The sequence below is a fragment of the Hippocampus guttulatus genome, chromosome 7, assembly GCF_054856545.1.
Source record: "Hippocampus guttulatus isolate MCC_2025c chromosome 7, RoL_Hgut_1.0, whole genome shotgun sequence".
NCBI lineage: Eukaryota > Metazoa > Chordata > Actinopteri > Syngnathiformes > Syngnathidae > Hippocampus > Hippocampus guttulatus.
This window is the reverse complement of record NC_141267.1, coordinates 7,251,788-7,279,413: the sequence shown is the minus strand read 5'-3', so window position 1 is coordinate 7,279,413 and position 27,626 is coordinate 7,251,788. Positions and strand designations below refer to the sequence as shown.

The 27,626-nt window shown below is 40.4% G+C and overlaps 1 protein-coding gene across 4 annotated transcripts in view; it reads right to left on the bottom strand.

The window, feature by feature from the left end:
• Positions 1-27,626, bottom strand: part of csnk1g2b (casein kinase 1, gamma 2b) — a 41,453-nt gene that overhangs the window by 12,348 nt on the left and 1,479 nt on the right. For all 4 annotated transcript variants that reach the window (XM_086115166.1, XM_086115168.1, XM_086115167.1 and 1 more), the window contains exons 2-3: positions 24,773-25,509; positions 4,806-4,875 (exon numbers count right to left, since the gene is read on the bottom strand). In XM_086115166.1, the coding sequence (XP_085971292.1) occupies positions 4,806-4,875; positions 24,773-25,000 (298 nt within the window). In that variant the 5' untranslated portion in view covers positions 25,001-25,509. The remainder of the gene's footprint in view (positions 1-4,805; positions 4,876-24,772; positions 25,510-27,626) is intronic.

Here is a 27,626-nt window from a genome sequence, read left to right as displayed (position 1 = left end):
CCTTCAACAGGTCTATCGGGAAAAGGAGTGGCTGACTTCTCTGAAGTGGGAATAAAGACAAAGCGTAAAGGTCAAGAGCGTAACACTATCTGAACCTCTGATATATTTACAGTACTGCATAACACCACCACACCCCATTTTGTTGTGAGGTGTAAGATACTAACATCACCACAATCCACTCAAAGCTACAGTAGATTGCTTTTAAAAATTCGTCAAAACATCAGTGAAAACCCTCAGCAGAGTCAAGGTCTACAGGAGTGTGGGTCACTTGAGCATCTACATAACACCCATCTAACAAAATCCACAAACCATGAGATTTTGCAGAAATGATTAGACAACACACGTGATGTACTGTATGAGTTACAGTATGACTGCCAATCCGCGTTTCCAACAAATGCTGCAGTTCAGTTAAATAGTTTTGCAGAACACACAATTTTTGGGTGTAAATACAGTATTGTGAGAAAATGTAAGTGGTACAAATCACTGATCTGCACCTTTTTTGTTGGGGCTGCTGCAAGGGTACCGACTGCAGTGGTACAGTACAAAGATACACTGTTTGCTGTTGATTGGTCGCCAGAGAATGTCAGATTTTGTGGAACAACTTGAGGGGAACTTGTAGTTGTTTTTGTTGAAACCTTCCTCACCCATTTTCTTTTAAAGGTATAAGCGGGTTACGCTGTGCTGGTATAATGCCATTGTATTTACATTTTTGAAGCAGTTGTTGACATGCAGGTCGATACCCCACGGCAGACAAGACAGATTGGGTTTTTCCAGGACAAGATGAACTGGACTGAGACATTTTGTGGAAATCAATCTCAACGCAGCGTGAGAAGGATATACTGGAAGACAAATATAAAAATAGTAGGTGTTGGATAAAGCCACCATCATCACTAAAACAGATGATAAGAATGTCGTGCCCACATCGCTGATTTTCAGCAGAGAAAAAAAACGAAAAGGATTTCTATTGCTTTAATAAAAGAATGAAGCCCGAGCATTGTGGTAAACATACACTGTGATGAAGAAGTAACAATAAACTCAATCTCTTAAGCGGCACTTGAGCATTCACACAGAAATGGTGTTGTTCCCCACATCTTGCCACAACTTCTGCTTGAAGAATTTAAATTGAATTTAAACACAAAAACAAATCCCAATTACTCCTGCACTTAAGTCTATAAGATTTTCCAAGTAACGAAGCCCATGACACAAGAGGTTAATGGAAAGCATGGCCATCACAAAAGGAAAATGAGTGAATGAACACTGAGCTGGTGAATGTGAGCAGCTAAATGGTTGTGTGTGCCGCAATCACTTTTTAAAATGCATCGCGTCATAAAAGTAATAGGGAAAAGGTTTCTCCGCCTTATCAAGATTTCATGAAGAGTAAAATAAACAGCAGTGCAATTCTCCCATGTGCTACACTTCAACAGTACACACTTTTATCTCTTTTGAGTTGTGAAGAACAGGCTGGGTTTCGAGCCAAACCAATCGTCAGTGGTGCTCTGCCCCTGTTACCATAATTGGAGACAATTCCACCTATTGTATCTACCGCAGCCCTTATCAAGCTGCATCACGGCAGCTGAAGACAATGTTGCTGCACAGTGAAATGTCAGAGTTGAGGGTCAGAGATGAGAGCGATTGGGAATAGAGGAGATGGCCAGGGAGAAGAGCTGAAGGGAGTGAATGCATATTAAACATTTAGACTATGAAGAGAGGAAGAGGACCGAGATAAGTGACTTCCATTAGCCCAAATGCTCAGGAGATGTCTTCCCGAGATTGAAAGAAGATCAATGGCATGTCTTGTTCGGGCTGAGGCGAGACTGACAAAATGAAAGATACACAAGAATGCTATTTTCATCTTTTAAACTGATATTGCTGATTTGAGAAAAGGCAACGTTTATATTTTATCTGTCTGACAACACAGCGTCTTTATCCATGAATGCATCCCAGCCACAAGAACAGTAAATCAAGATACTGTAACATAATTCGAGACAAACTCAATACAGAGACCTTTCATTTAGTAGAGACGTTGAGATAAATGCTTCGAAGTTGGCATCATTTTCCATACAAAAATTCATGCCGTGGTACCAAGACTGAGAGATTGACCTAGAAGGCTCTGATGATAGCAGGAACAATTTCTATTGCATTGGCATGCAATAGAAATTTGAGATGAAAAATGTTTGTCATGGAAAACCAAAAATCTTTACTGTATTTTTCAGCCGATATAGCGCACCAAAGAAACAAATAATGGCAAGTTTTACTTGACGACCTAGCACAGAAAGAATCCGTGCGACATTTTGTTGATTTAGCTCGAGACATCTGACACATAGTCACATAAAACATTTTTGTTGCACTTTAAATTTATATTCCGTTTACACTGCAGTAGAAATTGCAGCTGGAGCTTATCCACATCCTTCAATCACCGTTTCAGATTGAAAAGTGTCCAATTTGCTTAATTTATTTATTTGGTCTTTTGTCCCATTTAATGGCCAGGAAGAAGGGAGAATGTGTCTTGATCAAATTCCTTTGTTTTTGTTTTCGATTGAAAACATTTGAGTTTCAGATCAAAAGGTAAATATGAGAGTAAAGTTCAGAATTCCAGCTTTTACTTCATGATATTTACATCGAGATGTGTTATACAACCCAGGACAGCACACGTATTGTTTCAACTCACCCACTTTTCAAGTGATCAAACATATTGGAACATGTGACTGATGGATGCGTGTAGTTGCTCAGGTGTTGCCTTTCATACCGATTGCCTAAACATGACTTGTTTTTGGCTTTGGTTTTCACCTCTGAAAACTGATATTTTCTGTTAAGCAAACATGAGAAGGCCAGAGTGCAATCTCTGGGGGAAAAGCAAACCATTCTGAAGTTGAGAGAAGAGGGAAAATTGATTAGAGCTATTGCGCAAACTTTGGGCATAGCCAATACAATTTGGAATGTCGCGAAAAAGAAAGACACCACTGGTGTCCTGAGCAACAGACATCGAGCATGTCGGCCAAGGGTATCAACAGCAGTTAATGACAGAAACATTGTGAGAGCTGTGAAGAAACACTCCAAGCCAACAGCAAGTGACATTATTGCCAACCTCCACAGGGCAAGGGTGAAGGTATCACAATCCACTGTTTGAGAGAAGAAATATGCAGGCCATCCCACAAGATGCAAACCATTTATCAGCAAAAAGAATCGGAAGGACAGACTGCATTTTGCAAAGAAATACAGAAGTGAGCCACAAAGGTAACTGATGAGGCTGATGAGAACAAGACGAACCTCTACCAAAGTGATGAATGAGCCAAAGTATGGAGAAAGAAAGGATATGCTCATGATCCAAAACACACAAGCTCATCTAGAAAGCATGGTGGAGGTCATGTTATGATTTGGGCTTGCATGGCTTCTTCTGGAACGGGTTCACTCGTCTTTTATTATGGTAGCAGCATTTTGTCAGGCAATTTATCAAAAAATGCAACCAAATTCATCTTGAGAAGCTTCATCAAGGCAATGATCCAACGCACACAATAAAGGACTTGATCCGGGGGGAAGGTAAGTGGAAGGCATTAGACTGGCCAAGTGAATCATCGGACCATAACCCAATAGAGCATGCATTTCACCTCCTGAAGAGGACACTGAAGAGGGAAACCCCGAGAAAAAAACAAGAACTTAAAGAGTCTGCAGTAGAGGCCTGTATAGTCATACCACTCTGCTGAGCTGGAAATAGCATCAATCATTTAAAATTAAAAAAATAATAATAATAAAAACTAGAATGAGACTTACTGTTGAGAACTACAACACGGGCCAGAATCCGAGTGTCCAGTCCAAACCCAGACAGCGACAGACCCCCCCCCCCAATAAAATCGAACAGTGTGTGCATGACTTCCGGTTGTATGTAAAATAGTGACATCCAGGTCAATTCCTATAAAGCATTCAAATAAATCTTCTAAATATACATATGGCATACAAATGACATCTTAATGGCTATCTGTCAGCCACGCATGCCTTTAGTTACTGATCACAAAACAGCCAAATGCACAAGTACCGATACCTTGAAACAAGGCCGGGTACCGACCAGACACCTGGTATTGGTACTCATCCATACCTAGTAAATACAATGAAATAAAAGCTGGACTTTTGAACATTTGTCTCATATACATCTTTTGATGTAAAAACAAAATGTCTTCAGTACACAACAAAAACAATGGAATTGACCATGCCATTCCCCACATTTTGGAAGGGACCGTACGTAATCAGAAACACTACTGCAGCATCAAAGCTAGAGTTCTTGATGCTGCTCCTCCTATGGCAACTCCAGTCATCCGTTTCTTTCATAAAAGACCACAACTAACAACCACTAAACGACAGAGGAAAAAGCCATCACTCTATGTGTGGGTATTAATCATGTTGTATCTTAATATAATCCATGACGATACGAGTCAAAGAGCAGACCCAAAGAAAAGTGGGACATGCATCATAATAAGCATTGCATAATTGAGTTTTCCCCTGTAATCTATGCTAGCGGCACAATCAGGAAAACAGAGGATACCGACTGAGGAAGTCATCGGTGTAAACACACCATAATGGCCTACACAGTTTGTAGACGGCCATCTATAAATAGTGAAGGACTGCCCTTGTGCCCCACCCCCTTTCTGAACTTTTGCTCCGACACAAGGACCAAGGAAACTGGCACATGTCAATAAATACGACCCAAAAAACACTTGTCAAGGTCACTGAGGGGTTGGCTAATAAAAAAGTAAAAGCTAATACAAACAGTTTTGCAGGCCAACATATGGCATATACGGCATTTTTTTTCTTACCTGAATTTCCCAACTGTTTGTAAAATCTATACTCCAAATGGAGCTGTGGTGCCCTGGATTTAATAGGCTCCTGCAAGGGAAAAAAAAAATTATGAGTGAAACATGGCAAAGCATAACAACAACAAAAAAATCACGTTGATTTAAAACCATTAAGAAATAAATATTACAAGTAAATAATATAACAAGATATGTGACTGACAAGCATAACTTAAGGCACAGGTGTCAAAGTCAAGGCCCAGGGGCCAGATCTGGCCCGCCATATCATTTAATGTGGCCCGCGAAAGCAATTCAAGCAATGTCAACTTCCAAGATGCTTGCTGAAGTCTGAATCAAAATTTCAAATTGTCATATATAATTTAATAATTAAAATGTTTGAACAATCCATTATTCTTAACTTCTGATGTCAAAAGTAGTTATCCATCTATTTGTTGTTCGCTGTGTATGTAATATGTGGAGGTGGTTAAACATTTAGATGGTTTCACAAAATTCACAGTCATAACGGCCCTCCAAGGGAAACCGTAACTACAATGTGAGTTTGACACCCATGACATAAAGAAAAGCGTTTTACATGTTCTAATCGCTAAAAATTGCTTTTGAGTTTGAAGTTGTCATCGTGAGAGGATAAAGAGCAGCGGGTTTTTGTGACGGCTTGGCTTACAAACAAAATACCATTTTGTTAGCTGCAGCTTTACAATTTAAAAAGGTAATCTGATTAACCCTATCAAGCAAGATGACAAGGGTATTATAAGGGGTGTTCACACGGCACACATTTGCTCCGGCGCTGCACCGATGTATTTTGTTGCGATATATTTTGCACCGCAGCAAATTGTGTGGAGCGTTCACACGTACAAAGCCGCTGAGCGTGTCTGCACCGGCACAGCGTCGGTACAGCCCCACTTACGTTCACACGGCAGTTTCTGCAGCGGAGCAAAACGACAGAAAACAAATGAGCTGTCGTGTTGGTTCTTTTTAAAACGTATACACAACTCAAGCGACTACTGGACAGGCACGTCCTTCTCCTTCTCGGTCTCCGTGCCTTCTGCTTGAGAGTGACCGCCCCCGAAAACGTAAATCAACGATGGCTTCAATGACACTCAGAAAAGCAAACACGTAATGCGCCAAACAGAAAATCAAGAGAGGAAATCACAAAATAAATTATATGGGGGGCGGGGGGTTGTGAACACACAACAAAGGAACAAACTACACAAACAACTCTGAGACAGTCCAGTCTCCTACAAAAGGAAATATGTTACCAGCAAAGTCTTGTGTCGTTATTAAAAACAAACACATGACGGAAGTCCGACAGAGCGCGAAAGCAACGCATTCTCGCCGTACGTAAACTCTTCACAAGCATTTGCTCTGGAGCAAATTTAACCCAGTTGCATTCACACGTGCAAATTTACACCGGTGCTGCTCCGCAAACAAGCATTTGCTCCGGAGCAAATTTTTAAACCACCTCCCTGAGGTGGATCAAATTTGGTCCGGTGTAAGCTGTTTTCCGGGGCTACGCCGGAGCTAATTTGCACGTGTGAACGCTCTACTGGGGCAGCCCCGGCGTAGCACCGGACCAAATCTTGCCGTGTGAACACCCTTATAGACAAACATGAGTGACAGAACAAAATACTCAAATGAACTCATTTTCTATGACTTTACTCGCTGTGCCACAGTTGCGGTACCCAACATACGGTACAGACATTACACGGTATAAAATATTTAAATAATAAATACACTGTAATTTTATAAGTATTCTTGGACAAGGAAGCATAATTGGTGACTTATGTACTTTTTCTAATTATTATTAATAACAATGATTATAATGATTATTATTGTACTTACTTATTAAATACTTATAATTAATTCTAATTACAAAATTTTTGCTATTCTGGAAGACAGCAGAATAAAGACAAATTGTGGCAAACAAAACCTAAATATCCGTTCACCGCAGGGGATGTGTTCCAATCCAGAGCCACCTGCGATTGATGAAAACCCACAAAACAGAGACCAGAAAAATAGATCAAATATATAGATTTACCCCTCTCACACAATTTAAACAATTGAAAGTATTAAACAGGGCGGCCCGGTAGTCCAGTGGTTAGCACGTCGGCTTCACAGTGCAGAGGTACCGGGTTCAATTCCAGCTCCGGCCTCCCTGTGTGGAGTTTGCATGTTCTCCCCGGGCCTGCGTGGGTTTTCTCCGGGTGCTCCGGTTTCCTCCCACATTCCAAAAACATGCATGGCAGGCTGATTGGACGCTCTAAATTGTCCCTAGGTGTGAGTGTGGGCGTGAATGGTTGTTCGTCTCTGTGTGCCCTGCGATTGGCTGGCAACTGATTCAGGGTGTCCCCGCCTACTGCCCGAAGACGGCTGGGATAGGCTCCAGCACCCCCCGCGACCCTAGTGAGGATCAAGCGGTTCGGAAAATGGATGGATGGAAGTATTAAACCACACTTTACAAACATATTTTAACAAAAAATAGAAAGTATGGAGAAAAAAATGTGCGTATTGCAGTACCCGTGTGTTCGAAACGTGCTTATAAGAGACAGGCCTGGTTGGTCGGCACGTGACGTCGGCGAGCTGGAGGGAGGTTGTCGATTCGCTCAAGCTACATTGTGCGAGTGTCTGGGTGTGATCTGTGGCCCATAACAGCTTGTTGGTGAGTGGCTGGAAAATTTGTCAACTGTGGCTCTCCTTTCCAACATGCTAGGTAGGGGATTACAGTAAATGAGTGAATACGTGGTATGTTTTAGACTATAGATCCCACTTTTTTTTTTCCGCAGTTTGGTTTGTACCGTGACATACTCAGGTGCAACTTGTGCATATTAAAATTAGAATTCGGACTGGCACCCAAAATCCCCTGTTCCTTAATTGTGTTGATTTTCTTTTAGCGGTTGGCAAAAGCAATCGCCTCCAAAAGTATTGGACCAGTAAGGTCAATTCAATTTGATTTGTGTTGTATACTAAAGACATTTGGGTTTCAGATCAATTTATACCGGCGGCCCGGTAGACTTCACAGTGCAGAGGGTTCAATTCCAGCTCCAGCCTCCCTGTGTGGAGTTTGCATGTTCTCCCCGGGCCTGCATGGGTTTTCTCCGGGTGCTCCGGTTTCCTCCCACGTTCCAAAAACATGCATGTCAGGCTGATTGAACACACTAAATTGTCCCTAGGTGTGAGTGTGAGCACACATGGTTGTTCGTCTCTGTGTGACCTGCGATTGGCTGGCAACCGGTTCAGGGTGTCCCCTGCCTACTGCCCAAAGACGGCTGGGATAGGCTCCAGGGATAGGGTACCCCGCGACCCTAGTGAGGATTAAGCGGTTCAGAAAATGGATGGATGGATCAATTTATAACATAATATGAATGTCATGTTTGTATGGTATGTATAATTGTTAACTGTTCTGTAAAGCGCTTTGTTACAGCTGTTGTGAAAGCGCTATGTAAATAAATATGATGGCAGCGCGGGTACCCACAGCGGCTCCTCTCTCTCCCTGCATTTCAGTGTCTTTCACTGCATGTTTGCACTGTGGTTGAGAGGAACGAAATTTAATCTGTGTTGTATGTTGCACATAGAGCATATTTGAAAATTAAGCTGACTTGGCTTGAAAATAAAGCCACATCACTCAGCCTGTATTGCCATGACGCATGATTGTAATGAAAAAAACTAAATCGTAAGTCGAATCAAAAATCACAATACTTTTCTGAGAAGTCGTAGTTCAATATTTTCCTGAAATCCTTCAGCCCTTCCATACACACATTCTACACTAGAGTAACTGTATACGTGTTTATGTGGAGTCTTTTCTGTCATTACGATTGAAATCATTCTGACGGAAGATCTCTGGTGTTTACATATAATGTGATCTATTTCGCTCCGCCAATTACACACTGCATTACATGAATGAAAACAAGCCATGTGACAAGCGCAGATAGATGTAAACATTTATCAAGATGGAATTCAGTCGCCTATTTCGCCTATTTACAATTACTTTTACGATTTTATTTAAACATTTAAAACAAGTTACATAAAGTTTAAAACAATCTCTCTAATCGAAAGTGTGACGTCAGTGGTTTAGAAAGATCAGACAAACAGCTCCAAAATTCTCCAAGTGTCTTTGTATACTGTATGGCAGCTGTTCAGTACCAGCTTCATTATGCTACTGCACCAACAAATCTTTACACGCAGTAGACAGCATGAATACTTTAGGGATGACTGCAGGTTGTTAATACACGCTTGTTTCTTCTCTTTTGACAAACAAGGCCTCTTGTTCTGCAGACAAATGATTAAGAAATGTCTTCCTAAAAGAATAAAGTATTACTTTGCTTGCGTGAAGCACATTGAGTTGTCTTGTGTATGAAATGTGCTATATGAATAAAACTGCTTTGCCTTGCCATGAACATATTTTTACAAATGTATTTCTGATTTCATGGAAATTGAAGGAAAACTGGAGGCTATTAAGCTCTGACTGATTTCGTTATGCCCTCATCAAATCAGGAACATTTTCTCTTATTTTGCCTTGCCAACATCAGCATACCAAGTAAGCCTTGCTCAAAGCAGTTAAGAATGAGTGTTTGCTCCTGCCTGTTCAAACTGTTTCCCCAATTTGTATTTTAGGTATACGTCAAATAAATATTTCAATCTAATACCTGAAACATAAAAACACAAACAAACAAACTTCTGGGGAAAAACCGAAATCAACAAAATTAGTGGTTGGTCTGATAGACAACACACTGGCTCCCACATAGGCTTTTTGTCCATGCATAAGAGTCCCAAAAGGGACAACAGAAACTGTGAGCAGAGCAGGCAGAATGAGTAATGCAGAAAAGTGCAAGGCTATGGGCTGAAAACGTGACGAGCCTGAGAGGCAAACCAAGCAACTGCTCTGCTAGTGTGAACAACCCCTCCCCACCACCACCCATGAACATTGACAACAAATATATAAATGATGGGTCAAACCAGATGGCACTACACTGCAGAACCATTTAAAACAGCTTACAATAGGAAACAGAGGCTTATGGCAGCTTTATGTAGCCTACTTAAGAGTCATCTCTATTTCCAGCAGATGGACTAAGCTATGGCTGTGTAAATGACCAGAGCCAAGCTGTGACGGTCTGATGTAACAACTTTGCATTTGACAAGGATTTTTCTCAGCACTTGTAAATATCAAATTTGTGATCTGATCACAGGATGAAAGGAAATGAAATGAGGGCCTTGCTCTGACATAGCACAGATACACAAGTGATTTGAAGACAAATGGAACTGGGTTGTCATGTCATTTTGATCCCTCTTTAAAAAATTAATAACGGTGAGTAGCATTGGTGCTAGTGTATGCTCATTAGTACACAAGTGACCCATCCAGGAACTTGTGTCACCAGCTCAACTACTTTTCTCGATGTATGACATTCACATTCCTAAAGTCAATGTAAAATCCCATTGACATGCTCACAGAAAAGTAGCATTGACGTTGGGAGTGACTTCAAATCACCAATATTCATACACAGATGTTGTGAAACTCACATGCCGACAGGCAATAACAATACTCAAAGCAACATTTTCTTCCTTGAATTTTCACTGATTCAAGGAATTTTACTTGCCTCAAAATTCAACTATCCAAGGGAGAACTGATATCGGACCAGAGGAGCCAGGTTAGCCCAAATAAATGACCAGACTTGTGAAAATAAAGAAGAGAATAAAATAAACACAATAAAGACATAAAGGAGATGATTATTCAGGGTTTGAATGGGTGCACGAGATGCAATGCAGCATAGGTGTGGCTGCAGGAGAATGAAAATGCAACAGTTGATTTTCACGTGATATTTACAAAGTCATTTTGTACTTGACAAAAAGAATGGCCTTGTTCAAGAAATCATGTTCAACGTACAGGGATGAATGGACATGAGGTTGTGTCTGTATGAGTTTTGAGTAGTTGAGTTTTGGTACAGTTAATCCCGCATAGTCGTGTCCTGCCCCCACCCTCCCAATATTTTTAATATTTTTGTGTTTTTTTCCAAGATTTTTTCCCTCCTGGTTTCTCCTTGTTTTTTGTGGAAAATCTATACCGAATGTTAAAAAAACAAACTTTTTTTTAAAGAATATTGTGGGTTTGTTAAAAAAAAAATCCCAATGCAAAAACAGTAACAATAACAAATACAGTCAAACCTCGTTTTTTTAACGTCTCTGTTGTCGACCAAATCGGATTTAGACCAGAAAATTCGAGATTTTTGCGCCTCGGATAACAATCAAAAACCGGTTTTCGACCACACTGAGTAAACTCGAATACGCCACTCGAGTCCTCTCGGCTTCCTTACACGCTTCCTCGTGTAGCATTCATTGTGAGCAGACATGTTTGTTGTGATTTACGCAAACCTGACTGTTTTTATGTTATTTCTGCATAGTGTATTAGCCCCTAATCATGGGCGAATAAAATGGCTTTGTATTTCGAACAAATCGATTTTTGAACAGCCTTCTGGAATGGATTATGGTCGAAAACCGAGGTTTGACTGTAATTACCTTTTGAAATCTGTGAATAATTGTTTTTATTAATCATAATTTCAATATCAATCAAAATACATATATATATTTTCTTCCGTAATCACATTATCACCCAACACCACATCGTAGCATATCTTGGCAAATAAATATGCCCCCTGGGATTTGTGACCAGAATATGGTGAAATCAATGACTGGATGCTTAGACATTTTCTGGCAATGCCACATCACCATTCCCACAAAAATATGTTTTGTTCACTAGAGATCAGGAAGTTATGACTTACTTCAGTGCAAACGCTAAAATTATGTGGTAATGATGTCAGAAACAAAGCATCCAAATTGCTCTGATGTCATCCCAATCTTTTACAAAGCCCAATTGGGCAGTTTTGGGGGGGGGGGGGGGTGCCATGCCAAGAGACTGCTATGATATACATCAATTTATTAATCAACTAGAAATCCTTGAGATTTAGCTGATTCCTAAATGAATTGTAATCTGCATTTACAGACGCAATTTGATGGAATCTCCCTTAAACAAACCCTATACACCAGTGGTCCTCAACTAGAAATGATGTAGGTCCACTTTTGTTTTGTTTTTTTAAATAAGACCAAGGTCCGATCCCATGCACGGCGGTCATGGGGAGCAGGGCTATATGCCCATTTAGTATGGTAAAGCCAAGCTTATACAAATCAACACTCCTCACAACCAACCAATAATGGGGTGCATGAAAATAACAATTATTCACTTTGCCAGTACACACCAAATAATGAGAGGTATTGTGTTGAGGCACAGGAACTCTTTTATTTTGTTAAGTTGTGCCTGCTTAATAATAGAAATAGCCCTTTTAGGGAAATAAGACATTTTTACTTTAACTTTGTTAAACAGTAGTTGTCTTTTTTTCCCCTTAATTTAAGAAAAACAAGATAAAATACTAATTTTACTAAAATAAATACTAAACATGAAAACAAAAATATCCTTTTCATTTGTACAATTCCCCTTTTCACATCCCCTCTGAAATCACTTAAAAAATATATCAGAAGAGGAGTTAAGAACCATTTTAAATACTGACACAAGGGAGCACAGGAATGTGCAGGGCTGTTCTTCCACTATAGGTGAATGCAATGTCTGAGGCATGCAAATATTATTTGAGGACGCCATTGTGATGTTCATTTACCATGTTGCGGTGTTCTGCTGTTAAACAGCTGCAAAGATCCCGGGTAGACAGGAGCAAAACTGCACACAATCGAAACCTCCCGCGATTCGTCTTGTCTAATTGTCTGTGTGCGGCTCTCCTGGGCTGAAGCTGTGAGCACACTGTGGCGTCGCGGATGCGTCTGTTTCCTGACACAATGATCCATTTTGAATGCGTGTGTATTGGGATAGACACGTGCTGACGCTTACGTATGGGCACACCTTAAGTTCAGAGGAGCCAATCAGCGCATCGTTATCGCCGACATGCCCTGCTCAGCCAGGGTCTCCAGTTAGTCAAACATTATACACACACAGAAAAAATATAAAATGTATAACGCAAAAATCACTTTATAATTTTTTATTTTATACAATTTGCCGAGGGTCCGGACAGAGGAGGTTGGCGGTCCGGTCGTGGATCGCCGTCCGCCAGTTGAGGAAGACTGCTATACACTGTGCTTTGGTTACCCTATGGTGTGGTAATTAAGAGAGCAGTAGTTCACCATGAATGTTGGCCTGTGTCCACGGCAGCTGACCAAAAGGCCAGAAGAGCCCTTCCCTGTCTGACCTGCTGCTGCACTAACCTCTCCACCTCAGCTGTTCCACACAGTACATGTGTGTGTTTTTGGCGTGACGACTTCCACTGAAACACCAGCATGTTTTGGCTCTATGATATGCCTGAGAGGGCGGCCCGGTAGTCCAGTGGTTAGCACGTCGACTTCACAGTGCAGAGGTACCGGGTTCAATTCCAGCTCCGGCCTCCCTGTGTGGAGTTTGCATGTTCTCCCCGGGCCTGTGTGGGTTTTCTCCAGGTACTCCGGTTTCCTCCCACATTCCAAAAACATGCATGGCAGGCTGATTGATCACTCTAAATTGTCCCGGGGTGTGAGTGAGGGTGTGCATGGTTGTTCGTCTCCGAGTGCCCTGCGATTGGCTGGCTACCAATTCGGGGTGTCCCCCGCCTACTGCCCGAAGACAGCTGGGATAGGCTCCAGCACCCCCGCGACCCTAGTGAGGATGAAGCGGTTCGGAAGATGTATGAATGAATGAATGAATGATATGCCTGAGGAGTCGTGGGACACAGGCAGATTCCAGTTGGATGGATGGATGACACAGATGACAAGCGACTTTAAAAAGTGCAGTCCACCACACTTCTGCCGCTACTGCCTTTGATTAGGAGCCAAGTCAAACCAAAAAGTGCAGCAACATGCCCATACAGAAAACAAGAAACAGCAGACTAACATTGGTTCCTTATTCATAGTTAAAAGGCTTCCTGATTCGTTGGTAACATTCATGCCAACGAATATTGCTCTAGAAGGATCATCACTTGTACAACAGCTCTGGTATGATGTGTTCAACAACACATTGAACACCATTTCAAGGATCCCTCTTAGAGTAATACATGATTATGTCATCAGAGATTATGGAGCATTTCTAGAATTTTAACCGGGGCAGTCTCGCATACACTTTTCTGGATAGAAAACCAACAATCACCTTCCGAGGATTAAACAACTCTTCATATGATGTCATCCAGGCTATAGTTGATATCTGCTCAATCACTGCAGCAAAAGCCTAGAACTGATCTTTGTAACTAGACGTACAATTCAACCACATATAAGCTTACTGGCTCATAAGGCCCCCCGCCCCCCACCCCCCCCCCCTCAAATCTCCTTTATTGGTGCATAGATAAAATTGTTAGACAACACGCTTGCGAATGACTGAACACTTTAGGGAAGCTCCTTTTATACCCAATCATGGCACCCACCTGTTCCCAGTGACCCCGTTCACCAGTGGGATGTTCCAAACAGATGTTTGATGAGCATTCCTCAACTTTCTCAGTCTTTTTTGCCACCTGTCCCAAATTCTTGGGAATGTTGCAGCCATAAAATTGATTTGTTAAAAACAAAGTGTATCAGTTTGAACATTAAATACTTGGTCCTTATAGTGTATTCAATTAAATATAGGTTGAACATGATTTGTAAATCATTGTTTTCGGTTTTTATTTATGTTGAACACAATATCCCAACCTCATTGAAATCGGGCTTGTATATACAGAAAATGAACATGTTATTTAAATACAGTGAAACTCCTCTACAACGAAACCTACATAGGCATAAATACCCCCGTGTGAAAAAATTTTCATGCATGAAAGCCATTCCCACTTTTTTGCTCCACCTACAACGAAAAATCCCCGTTCCGTTATACGAAATATTTTTCTCTGCTCTTGCCTCGCGACGAGATACACCACAACGAAAACAAGCCTTCCGCAAAAGTCAAATCCAACCTCAGCCAACAGCGACCTCTGCTGCTTCGCAATGAAACTGCAACAGCAAACAACACACTGGTTTACACATGCGCAGTAGTCCAGGAAGTATTTCGTTGCATTGCTAAAATGGCTACAAAACGGACCTTTGGATGCCAAGCAGCTAAGACAAGAAGAGCACTGACGCTGGAAGAGAGGGTAAAAGTGATCAAAATGAAAGACGGAGGAAGCAAAATAAAAGATATTATCCAAGAAATTGATGTACCGGTAAGTGAAAGTGAATGCTGATCGTAAATTTCGCAATTTCTTTCCCTTTTTTTCCTCTTTGTGCACAAATGTACATTAGCTATACAGTACAGTATGAAGTGTCTTTGGGATTAGGATTGTTTGATTTCAAAAATCTTTGATTTAAATTCCAATTTAAATCAGATAAAAATTAACAAATTAATTAAAAATTGACAAACTTTATTTTCTATCAATTATTTTTTTCACAAATGGATAGAAAATTTGAATGTTTCTTTACAACATAACCAAAAAATGTGTGTGTGTGTGTGTGTGTGTGTGTGTGTGTGTGTGTGTGTTTACATCTGATTTGCTATGGTAAAAAAAACCCTGTTGTGAAAAATTTCTTGCTGCAAACATGATTTCTTGGGAGAGGAGTTTCACTGTAGACAGACATATTGCTCCATCTTGGGATGAATTTATTTAAACTCACAGATCGGCCCCAAAAATTCAGATTATGTAAAATCTAGTATCTTTACAAAAATTGTTAAATAACTACCGGTATTCTTGGTGTTTCTTCTACTACTAACATGTACCATGTTCAATTTGAATAAAAGTTAATATTCTTCCACTTAATTCTTAACAAGCCACAGTGTCCCACCATGGGTGAACTATTTTTAGAACAGACCCGTGCGCGACTCATGTTGTCCCGGGGACACACTGGCACCTACTGTACACATGAACATTTTTTTAAAGAACAACGCAAAGGCACCAGGTTTTCTTTCGTCGAACCTCCCTCCACTACCCCCTCTACTCCTCCATGAATAGCTATTCATGAGGAGAAAAAAAAGACTGAATTGGAGGCAGTTAACTTCAAAGAGGCTGCTTGCTTATTCAACTCTGCAAGCAGCCCATCATAAGTCAAGTCGAGTCAAGCTTTATTGTCAAATATGCTCTATGTGCAACATACAGCACAGATGAAATTACTTTCCTCTCAACCACAGTGCAAACATGCAGTGCATTGAAACACACACAACTAAAATATAAGGGCAGCATTTCGCACGGCTTAGACGTCTCCCTCAAAAAAAGCAAAGAGCTCCTTAACAGAGAGTATTTGCGGTGATTGAAACCTTGACTTTTCAAACCGGTTATCGGCCCATACCTATTTGCAAATACGTGCTCGTCATCGGAGTCAAACGAGTGAATCGGCTGGAATTGGCCATCATTACACTGTACTTGGTGAAGGATTTTTTTGTTTTTGTTTTCAGTGTCAATCCGATAACCAAAATCCTGTCATATTACTTTCAAACTGACCCATAAAGATGCTGCACCAAAGCATTGGCAATGATACAGTTACATTAAACTTCACTCATTGTTCATACAACATTAAGTGACTTTCTACTTTCGAGAAAGAAGCGAGGAAAAAAAATGCTTCAACCGCCATGCTCATGATCAGTTCGCCTCCTGTAAGTCTTTCATATCCCAAATTCCGCAGATCCTGACAAGTGCAATTTGCCCAACAAGGACACAAATTTCCAAGTCAAAATGCACACAAAGACAACAAAAACAGCACAGCGTGCTGTGACGAGAAGACCATTACACCTGCTGTAGTGTCATTGGGGATCGGTACTGTTTTGAGCTGTCAATACCCCTGACACAACTAAGATGGATTCTCAAACTTAAATATATACTGTAGATATTGTACTTTCGTTACTTCAGTCATACTTTTGCACTTCCTTTGCCATGTTGTCGATTGAGATTGGCTGTGTTTAGAGTAGACAAATGGTGGCCAGACAAGTTTTTGAGGTCCATTGTAATAGAGGAAATATGTTCCCTCACACCCAAAAAAAGTATTTTGGGCTGTAAATTAACCAAGGGTCCACTTACATTGTGGTCGCAGGCCACATGGCTGCCATCCTACTCCATGCCCATCTCTGGCCTAGTTAATGCTCCAGCATTATGTCTTAGCCATTTATCATCAGAAAAGCCAGTGTGACTTGTGAACATATGCCAACGTGTGACACGATTATGTATTAGTCCCAGAAAAGACTGACCTTTGCAAGACTTCCAAAAAAACATTTCACAATATGCATCTTGATCTGTGACTCAACTGTGGAGAATTACACAAATCTCAAAAAAGTGAATCTTCAATCAGAAGCCTTAACACACTTAGGACAAATGATCGGATGACGGGACAGGTCAAACAGATGAAGAGGCCCGAGTAATGCATGCATGCGCTTTGTTCCAGTGGGGCAGGTTTTCCTGACAAGAGGAGTGTCTTCTACAGTTGGGAGAGGGTGTTCTGGCGAGAGTGGTGTCATAGAACAACAGCTGAACTGTGTCCAGTGTGTCTCTTGTTTCATTTCAGATTTAACACACACAGTCAAGAACTACCTCTACAGATTCGGGCCACAGCCGAGCTACACTAGAATTGTTGCTTTTGTTGTAGATTTTCGTGTGGCTCCGTTTATCACATATAGACAATACATCTTTATTTATATAGCCCTTTAACAACAGAAGCAGCTGTAACATAGGCCAAGTAAAACTTACTTAAGCTAACCCAGAATTAAAATTGACCACTGTCCCATTGTCAGGCAGTGAAAACCCAACGTTTAAGTCTGCTACATTGAAACGGCATTAGAGAAATATCAGTGATAGCAAAATTTGGGAGGCTTTGAAGAAGATACGTTGATTATTTACACTAAGTAGAGTTATTAATGAAAAAAATATGTAAAATTTTATTTCATTAAATCATAAGAGCTTCAGATTGCAAACAGTTAGGATCTGCATGACTGATGCTCAGTGAAATGCATTGGAATTCTGCAATTGTGCAAAAAACGTGAATAAAGCTCCAAGGTGCTTTTTCGGTGCCCCAAAATTTAAAAAATAAAAATAAAAAGAAAAGAAAAACAACGGGGAGATCAGCAAACAGGTGTATCTGCGGGTGCCGAACTGCGAGCATGCAGGGTTCCACTGTATACTGTATTTGCTCAAAATACAGACAAAAATAAAAATAAAAAAATGCCACCCCTTTCCCATCAAGAAGAATATAGTGGAGTAGCTGTAAATAAGATTTGTTTTGCAGTTCACAGAATTACACAATTGTTCTCACACAGGCATTAATGTATTAACTGTTGAGTCCATTCAAAATTTGATGATAACCATAAGTTAGTGTTATTGTATGTTAGAGTATAATGTTATGTGGAGATAGGCTGAAATGATTATTCGTGCTCCTAAAACTGACACGTGTCTGCACTCCATACATACAGTACAGATTATCCAAGTGTAAAAAATTTAAACCAATGGTGCATTTGGCTTAGTGACCTTTTTGTACACTCATGATGCGGGGTCTTGGTCATAAATATTGCCATGAAAACTCAACATCGAGCTTTAAATAATATTGACACCATTTGTTGATATTTTTCAACAATCATTCTTCTATTTTGAAAACCCTAACACTTATCTCTGTGGCTCACAAGTCCCGAAGATTTCTCTCCAGATTTATTGCCTGCAACTAAATCACTGTCAAAGCAATATGTCAATGTAAGCACAGTATGATGCTGCTAGCTACTGATTCATTGGCGGATTAGCTAGTTGACAAAGTAGGCTTTTACATGACAGTATTTATTCATTCAATCTTGCTAGTGTGCTCTCAAGAGAGCTTAAGCAAAGTAAAAAAAAAAAGACCTTCAATTGTCAAAATGTCACTGTAAATTGTGCCAAACATGCTGATAGAGCTTTTATGCCTTTACAATTCTGCGACAAGTGCCTCATGGCAGGCTGATGTAAGTTGCTGAGCTGGACTGAAACAGGAGCTGTTTATCATGCTTCTGTGGGAGCCATACGGAAGAATTGGATAAAATGCCTCAATCCATCTCAGAACCATGACCCAGGAAATAATTAGCAAAAGTTAGGTCAAATATTTTTGGATAGGCCTTCGTCTTGAATCAATGAATTAAACATGTGGTCGCAAACCACAGGTCCGCTGCCAGGTACTGGTCCACGGAGCGCTTGGTACCAGGTCACATAAATACTTCACTTTGTGTGTGGTGCACTAATATAACAATTGACTTGTTGAAATAGATATGGGCTCCCATCTCTGTATACTCACACATATAACCAAATAAAATTTGTAGCTATATATCTAACTTGGGCGGCACAGTGGGTTCAAGTTCAAGTTCAAGTCATCTTTATTGACAAATATGCTCGATGTGCAACATACAGCACAGATGAAATTTCTTTCCTCTCAACCACAGGAGAGAGAGGAGCTGCTGCGGGTGTCCGCACCACCATCAACAGAACAGTTAACATAAAATGACTGGTTAGCACAACCGCCTCACAGTACAGAGGTTAGGGGTTCGAGCTTGGAGTTTGCATGTTCTCCCCATAGCCGTGTGGGTTTTCTCCAGGTATTTCAGTTTCCTCCCATATTCCAAAATCATGTACGGTAGGTTAATTAAATACGCTCGGTGTGATTGTGAGTGTGAATGGTTTTTTGTCTATTTGTGCCCTGCGACTGCCTGGCAACCAGTTCAGGATATACCCCACCTATTGCCCGAAGGCAGCTGGGATCGGCTCCAGCACGCCTGCAACCCTGTGAGGATAAGCGGTTCAGAAAATAGAGGTACATACATCAAAACTATAACACTTAAATAAAACGGCACATAGATGGTTATTTTCCCTGTTCTTGTTTTTCACCAATATCCAACCACATTTAAATATATATCATTGTGCAGTGGCTTCTACATGACAGCAGACGTTACATGTTGGTGTTTTCTTTAAGAGACCAGGATCTCCCTGTGAGTAAAGGCAGCAGTGTACATACAGTACATAAATGGCTATACAGTCCTGTCACCGTCTCACAGGCATTCAGTCAGTGTAAGAAAGCATCCAGCGAAACTACAAACTGACCCAGTGTGTGTCAACCAGGCCTGCTCACAAAGACAACCTTTCAGAGCACAGCAGTTTCCACTTGTCGCTTGCTTTTCATTTCAACATTAACACAGGCTCAGAAAGGCTTACTCTATTTCTCAGTTATTCTATAATGTGGTAAAAGAGGTCATTCAGTCATGCTTGGGTTGTCTTAGGTACATACAGGCAGCTCGCTTGATCTGCCAGGAATAGCTGATTTCATGAATCATTAGAGTTTGGTCGACTTTTTTTAAAATAGTTGTTCTCAATGTCACATATTATAACTGACACCCACCATATCAGTTTTCAGCACCTTTCTATTGAAGCATTTATTGTAATGGCACAACAGTAGGGAAGCCATATATGGGTCCTCGCTCTTGATTGGTTGACCAACAATGGTCACTTCCATGCAATGAGAATGGAATGGGGGGGGGGGGGGGGGTACTAAAATGCATCATTTCCCAAGGTATTTAGGATCACAAGAGATGAAGAAATAAAATAACTTAAATGTTTCTCTGTCAGAAAATCACTTTTCAGTACTGTACTGTGTATGTAAGCAAGCTTTCTTAAAATTGACAGGTGACACTATGTAGTGTTGATATGTCATGTCATATACAGCGACACAGCTATCACCTTCCTGCCTACACAGCTGGTGTCAGAAAAGGAAGCCGGATGAAAGCTTACAGTGGCAACTCAACTGTAGCCCTCTGTGTTATAATGTAACTCAGTCCTCAACACTAGGCCCTTTTACACTGTCTGGTAAATCCAGGCTTTTTCCTTTTTTTCTGTTTGCTGCTCAAGATGGAGGGACAAAGTATCTGATTGGGGGATGACCTGTCACTGTGCAATAGCATCCACATTTGTGCCAATATCATTCCTTCGTTGGTTATGTGTAAGAGGCAAAGACAGTTGCTGGATATTAAGGCTCTGATGCAGGATACTGAACAAAGTTATGCTTCAAAGCCTGATATCTAACATTCGATAGACTATGACAAATGATATTACCGGTAATTAAAAGCACTCAGCTTAAAGAACTGACCTATTGACTATCTGATACCAAGGCCTCTCAGTCAAAAGTAATAGCTGATTAATTTCCTTCAGAATAATTTTCCAGCTCTTTTTTTATTGAGATTTTACAACACTGCTATGTAACCAGTTGCCCTGCGATTGGCTGGCAACTGATTCAGGGTGTCCCCCGCCTACTGCCCGGAGACGGCTGGGATAGGCTCCAGCACCCCCCGCGACCCTAGTGAGGATCAAGCGGTTCGGAAAATGGATGGATGCATATGTAACCAGTCAACACTTTGGATCATCCAATTTACCCCTGCTACTATACACGTCTCAATTTCTGATTTTTGATGGATTTCTAAAATGAAGATCTGGCAAATTGTTGGCATAATGAACCTAATCTTCTGGGGGGGGTTTCTGCCTTTTTGCACAAACGTCAATAGAGCACTACACACTACTGAAGGCTAAACAAGTCCTCGCGCCTCGATTGTTGAAGTGGGCAACCGGATTTGTGGTCGGTGCCTATCGTGGCGGCAATTACTGTAATTTTATAAAATTCTCAACAAATTTTCTCCACCTTGAGGAATTGTTTATTTAATTGTAAATCTCTATGGACGCACAGGATATTTAAACTCATTCACTGCTATTGGCAGGGAGCTACTGCATATACCAATACTTTCAAACTGGGAGGACTGGCAGTGAATGAATTGACATAGTGTGCCTCCGTCATCTACACTACGGAAGAACAGCGGAAATATCTTTATCAAGGGAATAGCAAGATGGAGTAAGCGAGGAGTAACAATGACCAAAAAAAAAAAAAGGACAAATTGTGTGCGTGAGTGTGGTACATTTCAGATTTAAAAGCAAGGTGAATACTGTGACGTGTTATTATTGTAAAGTAGCCCTTGCACATAATAACACATCTTCAATGTAGCTGAAGACACCCCAGAGGAAGAGCCGACAAGGTACAATTAATGCAACACAAATCAGTGAGAGTACTGAATAACATAACATTATCTCCGTGGACCTCTCGGTGTGTAAATTATGACCACTATCAAATTTGTTGCTAGTTTATGACAAATGTGAGAAGTATGCCCATGAACATAATGTGATAGGGTTTATTTCATCAGTTATAGGACAGCGCTATACAGGGAAGATGATATATTAAAAGAGAAAAGATAAAAACATGATAAAGTTAACTGAGCAGTCAGTAGGTGGTTACCTCTAGAAAACAATACTTTGTGGTGCAACAAGAATGTGTGAGTCACCTATGCTTGACAAAGAAAATATCAAGGAGCACTACTGCCTAATATCCTCTACAAGTGCACTGCTGCCTAATACAAGTGCTTTCATTTTAGTTTGAACGCTTGCAAAACCTCTAGCCGATATCTGCTACCTGCCTCGAAAAAATAAACCCTGCTAGTCTGAGTGAAACTGAGGTTAAAATAATTGACAGGTAATTATACATTATTCTCTGCGGTTAGTAGGGCTGGGCAAAAAAATCATCACAATTATTTTGAGATTTTGAAGTCAACAATTATTCATTGAAAACAATTTATTCAACTACATGCATGCACTTTACATTAGATAAGAGTTGAAAAAGAAAGTTGCGATTGAGATTTATTATTATAACATTTTTATTTCAGAAATTAGCAATAATCTATGCCTTTGCCTTTCTGTATGTGTTCCAACAGCGTTTGAGTGAATAGTGGTTAATTTAAGAAATATCACTCCCGGAAGTCGATGCTGATATCAATTAGCATGTCAATTGTATTTTACATCGACTTTAGCACTACCGATCTTTCTAAAACTAATCATGTCTTGTATTTAACATTAATGTTTTTGTTATTGTGTGTTTAGTTCTACAATAAGCTCCAACTGGGGTGTCATTAAAAAGCTGAAAGCACGCTTGGGGAGCAAAGAATCCCATACACATTACAAGCAACACAAAGCATTCAGGGTGCTTTCACCACATCAGGAAATTGCAAATACGCCACACCGTTCAGCACATCAGTTGTTTGTCTTCAATTATAATGTTTTTATGATCATGAAAAGGCAAAAACAAAATCACAATTAAATGCCCAGCCCTCGCGGTTAGGCAATATTTACAGCATAAGTGGATGGCAAAGAAGTCACCACTACTGGAGTTGTCAGTTTTTCATGTTTACAAGGAAGCGCTTGCCAAGATAGGTACTGATCTGACAGGGAGTGGCACTGAGATCTCTGCGCCCAACTGAGTGCTACTTTAAATTTAAATATACAATAAAATAAGCTTTTGCTGTGTTCTTGTGCTGGTCTACCAGCAACACTGGGACCAAAATACAGCAAAACCAGCATATTTTGTGTGCACCTATGCTAATATGGTAAAGGGGGTGGGGGGGCAGGGGGGGTCAGCATGGAGATCAGGGATGGACATCAGCATGTGGACAGACAACCGTTCAAGAGTGGGAGGCCCTTTTAGGTTAAAGCCGGCAGTAACTTGGGTTAACTTTGCCAACTAGTTGTTTTTCTGCGCCGGTGAATGCTAAAAATGTATGCATTTACCACCTGACCTCCCGTTACTATGATACGTATATGAACACTAGTTACAGTGGGCAAAAGTATCATGGAGCGATAGTATTGCCTTAATGCCATACCCAGATATAGCTGAATACCATTGAGATAAAAATACCCGAACAGATGGGAGGGTTCAGAGGCAAGGGTAGAGGCAGTGAGGACAACGCAAGATTTCAGAGGAGAGAACTGCAATTACAGACTTTTTCTAACCTCTGCCTTCTATGTGGTTCACAAAGCCTTCAGTGGATGCCCATTCAGAGATAATGACCTCCCTGGGATATACAGATGTAAGAATAATCATACACAGACCGGTGGAGCTGTGGTGGAAATGACGACAAAATTACGACAAGTCTCCAACATGTCCTGTAATGACTGCTTAACTTGGGTTAGACTTAGGCCTTGCCTTCATTAATGTATAATGAGCATTCAGAATATCAGCGTACCAATGTCAGTCAATTATCAATATAATAGACCAGGGTCACCAATGCAACAGATTGCTCCCAAGAACTGTGGCAGGAGCCCGCTGGCCTGTACCTAAAAATATATCGAAAACGGCTGGGACATTGTAATTTTCTAGGAACGGTGTAAAAAGCGATCATTTGCAAATGTGAACACTGACTGAAATGTATTTTAAAAAACACGAAAGTCTTGCAATACTGACATCTGATCTGATTGACACTTAATATCTTCACTAGTCGATAATGACTGCACACTTTGATACTTACAGCCTAACACAGTTGCAGTTCATATTGATCAATATTTAACAAACCAGGCTTACTCAAATGTGCTGTTTTAGCCGGCAAAATCACGACTGTGGTTCTGACATCATTTTTAATCATTATTAAACAAGCAAAAAAAATTACTTTTTTTAATTGTATCCGAATACTCGATTATTCAATAGAATTTTCAGCAGGATATCCAAATACTAAAATATTTAATAGTTGCAGCCCTACACTGTAAATATAATAAAGGTGACAACGTAAGACTTTCTGTAACCCTGGTGGATTACTGAAAACACATTGCTTCCTTTTCTTTCAGGATGAACATGGGAATCATGAGCTACAGATAGTCGTGGGTCTATGAGAATAGTTTCACTCCATTCCCCGATACAGCAATGGCTTCTCCACACTGCAACGACTATTGGTTGTAATGGAAAAAAAGGGGTAGAGCAATACAATGCACTGCTTTGTTCATGCTCCAAATTATCCCTTTGAGCAGTTATCCAATTGAGTTTTAACTATTTGATCATCACAAAACGAGCATTGTTGATTAGGTTTCCCAAACACGGACAAATGTGGACCTACGACATCAGTGCTGTGTTAAGTGGGTGTGCGTGCTTACCAATTTGATCGCCACGTATTCGTTGGTATAGAGATTTTTTCCCAGGCGAAGCTCTCCAAAGTTCCCGCAACCAATCTTTTTACCAACACGGAAGTTTGGGCCAACCATAAGAACTCCAGAATTGGTCCCAGAACTCCGACCCCCATGTCCAGTCCTGCTTCCTGCCGTCTTAGACATTTTTTTCCCTTCCTCTGTCTCTCCCTTGCCCCCTCTCTTATCAAAATCCATAAGCTTGTGATACCCTGGCCTCTCCACGGTTATTCTCCAGCCATGCAAACCATAGGAGATCCAGTAACAACGGCCGAGGAAGCTTTAGGAAGGGGGGAGGGAGACAAATCTCACAGGACAGAGGAAAGGTGTTGCTTTTAAAACTGTGGTGGCGAATAAAGGAATCTAAATCTAATGCTGCGTCCTCCCGTTTTGTCTCCTTGATTCTTCCTCACTCCAGCTCCAGTCAAAAAGAAATACGGTCTGGACAGGAGATTAGGCAGGCGGTGCTAGAAGGTGCCCACAGACAGACACATACAGTACAATTCATAAAAAAGCACCCCAAAAGCCAGCTAGTGCATCCACGAGCCCTCTTGGGAACATCCTTTGGGGTTCCTCATTCCTTTTGGTCAGCCCTCAGTGACACAGTGGATGCTATCCATGTTGGAGGGTCACAGCATAGAGCGACCCTGACAGCAAACAGCGATGAGATGAATAGGTAACGGATTGCTTGGATGTCCCTTTGGTACCTGCAAAACAATCAAAAGAAAAGAATGAGTTCATAACGTGTGATGTCAGAGCTCCCAATTTGTCCCATAACCGCACTTCCTCAAACTTAGGGTGAAACCCAAAATGGCTCCCAGTCAGATTTGATAGGGTTACTGATTGTACATAAAATTCTGGGGGCTATTTAGTTAATCCACTGTGCAGGCACAGTTTCTTAATGGGCTTGATTCATTTTGTGTTACAAAATTATTTTTTCGACACTTTAACATATTATTTAAGGCACTTACATCAATGCTATGGTTTTATATCACAAACATTTGTCTAAACTAAAGACTGACTGATCTTTGGTATTACTTAACTAATGTAGGACCGATTCAAGTTTTAAAACCCAAAGGTCAGTTTCGCGATGTTAGATAACTGAAGTTGAGATTAGCACTGCAATTCTACAATGACAATGATATACAGTACTGTAACAGCAAGAGCCAACAATACAAGCCACTGATTTATTCTTCAAATATGTCAAATACATTTGGAAATTGGAATATGACTGCCCCTTACTACTGCTCATTTAAAAGGACCTTGCTCTAGATGGCGCAAGGTAAACACACTCCCTAAATTAATTAATATGAGCACATATTCACAACAGTGACTGATGATAAATAGCCTTGAGAATGGTCAAAATTAACAATTTTTATATCGCGAAGCAACATGCTTGTGGTGTAAAAATCAATCAGTTCCAGGCACGGCTGTCAATACCCGGAATAATTTCAATTTTAATTGCCAGTGTAACAAACCCTGCATCCAAATCAGCTCTACTGAACACTATGTACGCACAAGCTAAGAGGCTGGTTCAGAAAACGAAAGCAGGTAATGGTCAACTATTACCAATGGAAAGGCACTTTAATGGATCAATATAAAGTATGTATTGGATACAGTGTCTAGTACAAAACGGCCAAGAACACTCTGAAAACGAATGCTGATCATGCAGAACTGAATAGTAATTGACATTTTAACATTGACTACACAAAATTAATTAGGGTCTCCCTGTCATGTTCAGCTCTCAGGAACAACAGCAATGTTCCTGGATCAAATTGACTCAGGAACTGAAAAAGTTGAACATTTAAATTCACAGGTGTTTAAAATCCTCCATAACATAAAGTCAGGAAAAAGCAGCTAAATACTAAAAGCATATGATCTATTCTGAGAACCCTTTGGAATTTTGGCCTGTACCAGTTTATTGGTGGATATTTTTAACTGAAATTTGTCAGCCACTCTGAGAGAGGGTTCCCTGGGTAGCAGACAAATGAAAGGCTCAAGGAGATATATTGAAATATAAACAAATTATACATTTATTAGGTCAAATTTAAAGGTATTGACCAGATTTTCTCAAGGTGATATATGAACAAAAACATTCTCCCAAACAGACGCTTTATTCCCCACAAATAAATACATAAAGATAGATAGATAGATAGATAGATAGATAGATAGATAGATAGATAGATAGATAGATAGATAGATAGATAGATAGATAGATAGATAGATAGATAGATAGATAGGGGGAAAAAACATTTTTTATCCCATGATCAGAGGTTCAAAATTATTGCTTCATTGTCGTAAGGTTGAATTGGCCATTCCAACCAGGCTTGCGTTTTCTTGCATTTTGGGACACCTTGTTACATAGTTGAGACAATTTTTTAAAACTGCTTTGATGAAACGAATACTTTTTTTTTCTTACCGGTACTTTAAAATGAACTGGTTACGTTTTCCTCATACCATTACAAAGGTACTAATAGTAAAGCAGTTTACAATAACAGGTAAGACTTCAGAATATAGACAAAAATAGTTTTAAAAGCTAAAGGCACACAACAAACTTGTCGAGCAGTTAATACTCAAAAAAAGGTATTCCATTTATGTTATAGTTCCAACTATAGCCTATGAGATCACCAATAATGTCTGCAGTGTTTGGTGTTACATTCTGTAGGAAATGAAGAGGGTAGCCACATGGTTATGAGAGCACAACTACAACAAAGTGCCAAAAAGCCATTTGAGCTCCCATGCTAGATCATCACAATTGCTAAATGTTGGTAGTTGCATACTGGATATGTGAATTGCTTGAAAGGGTAAGTTTAAATTTTAGATG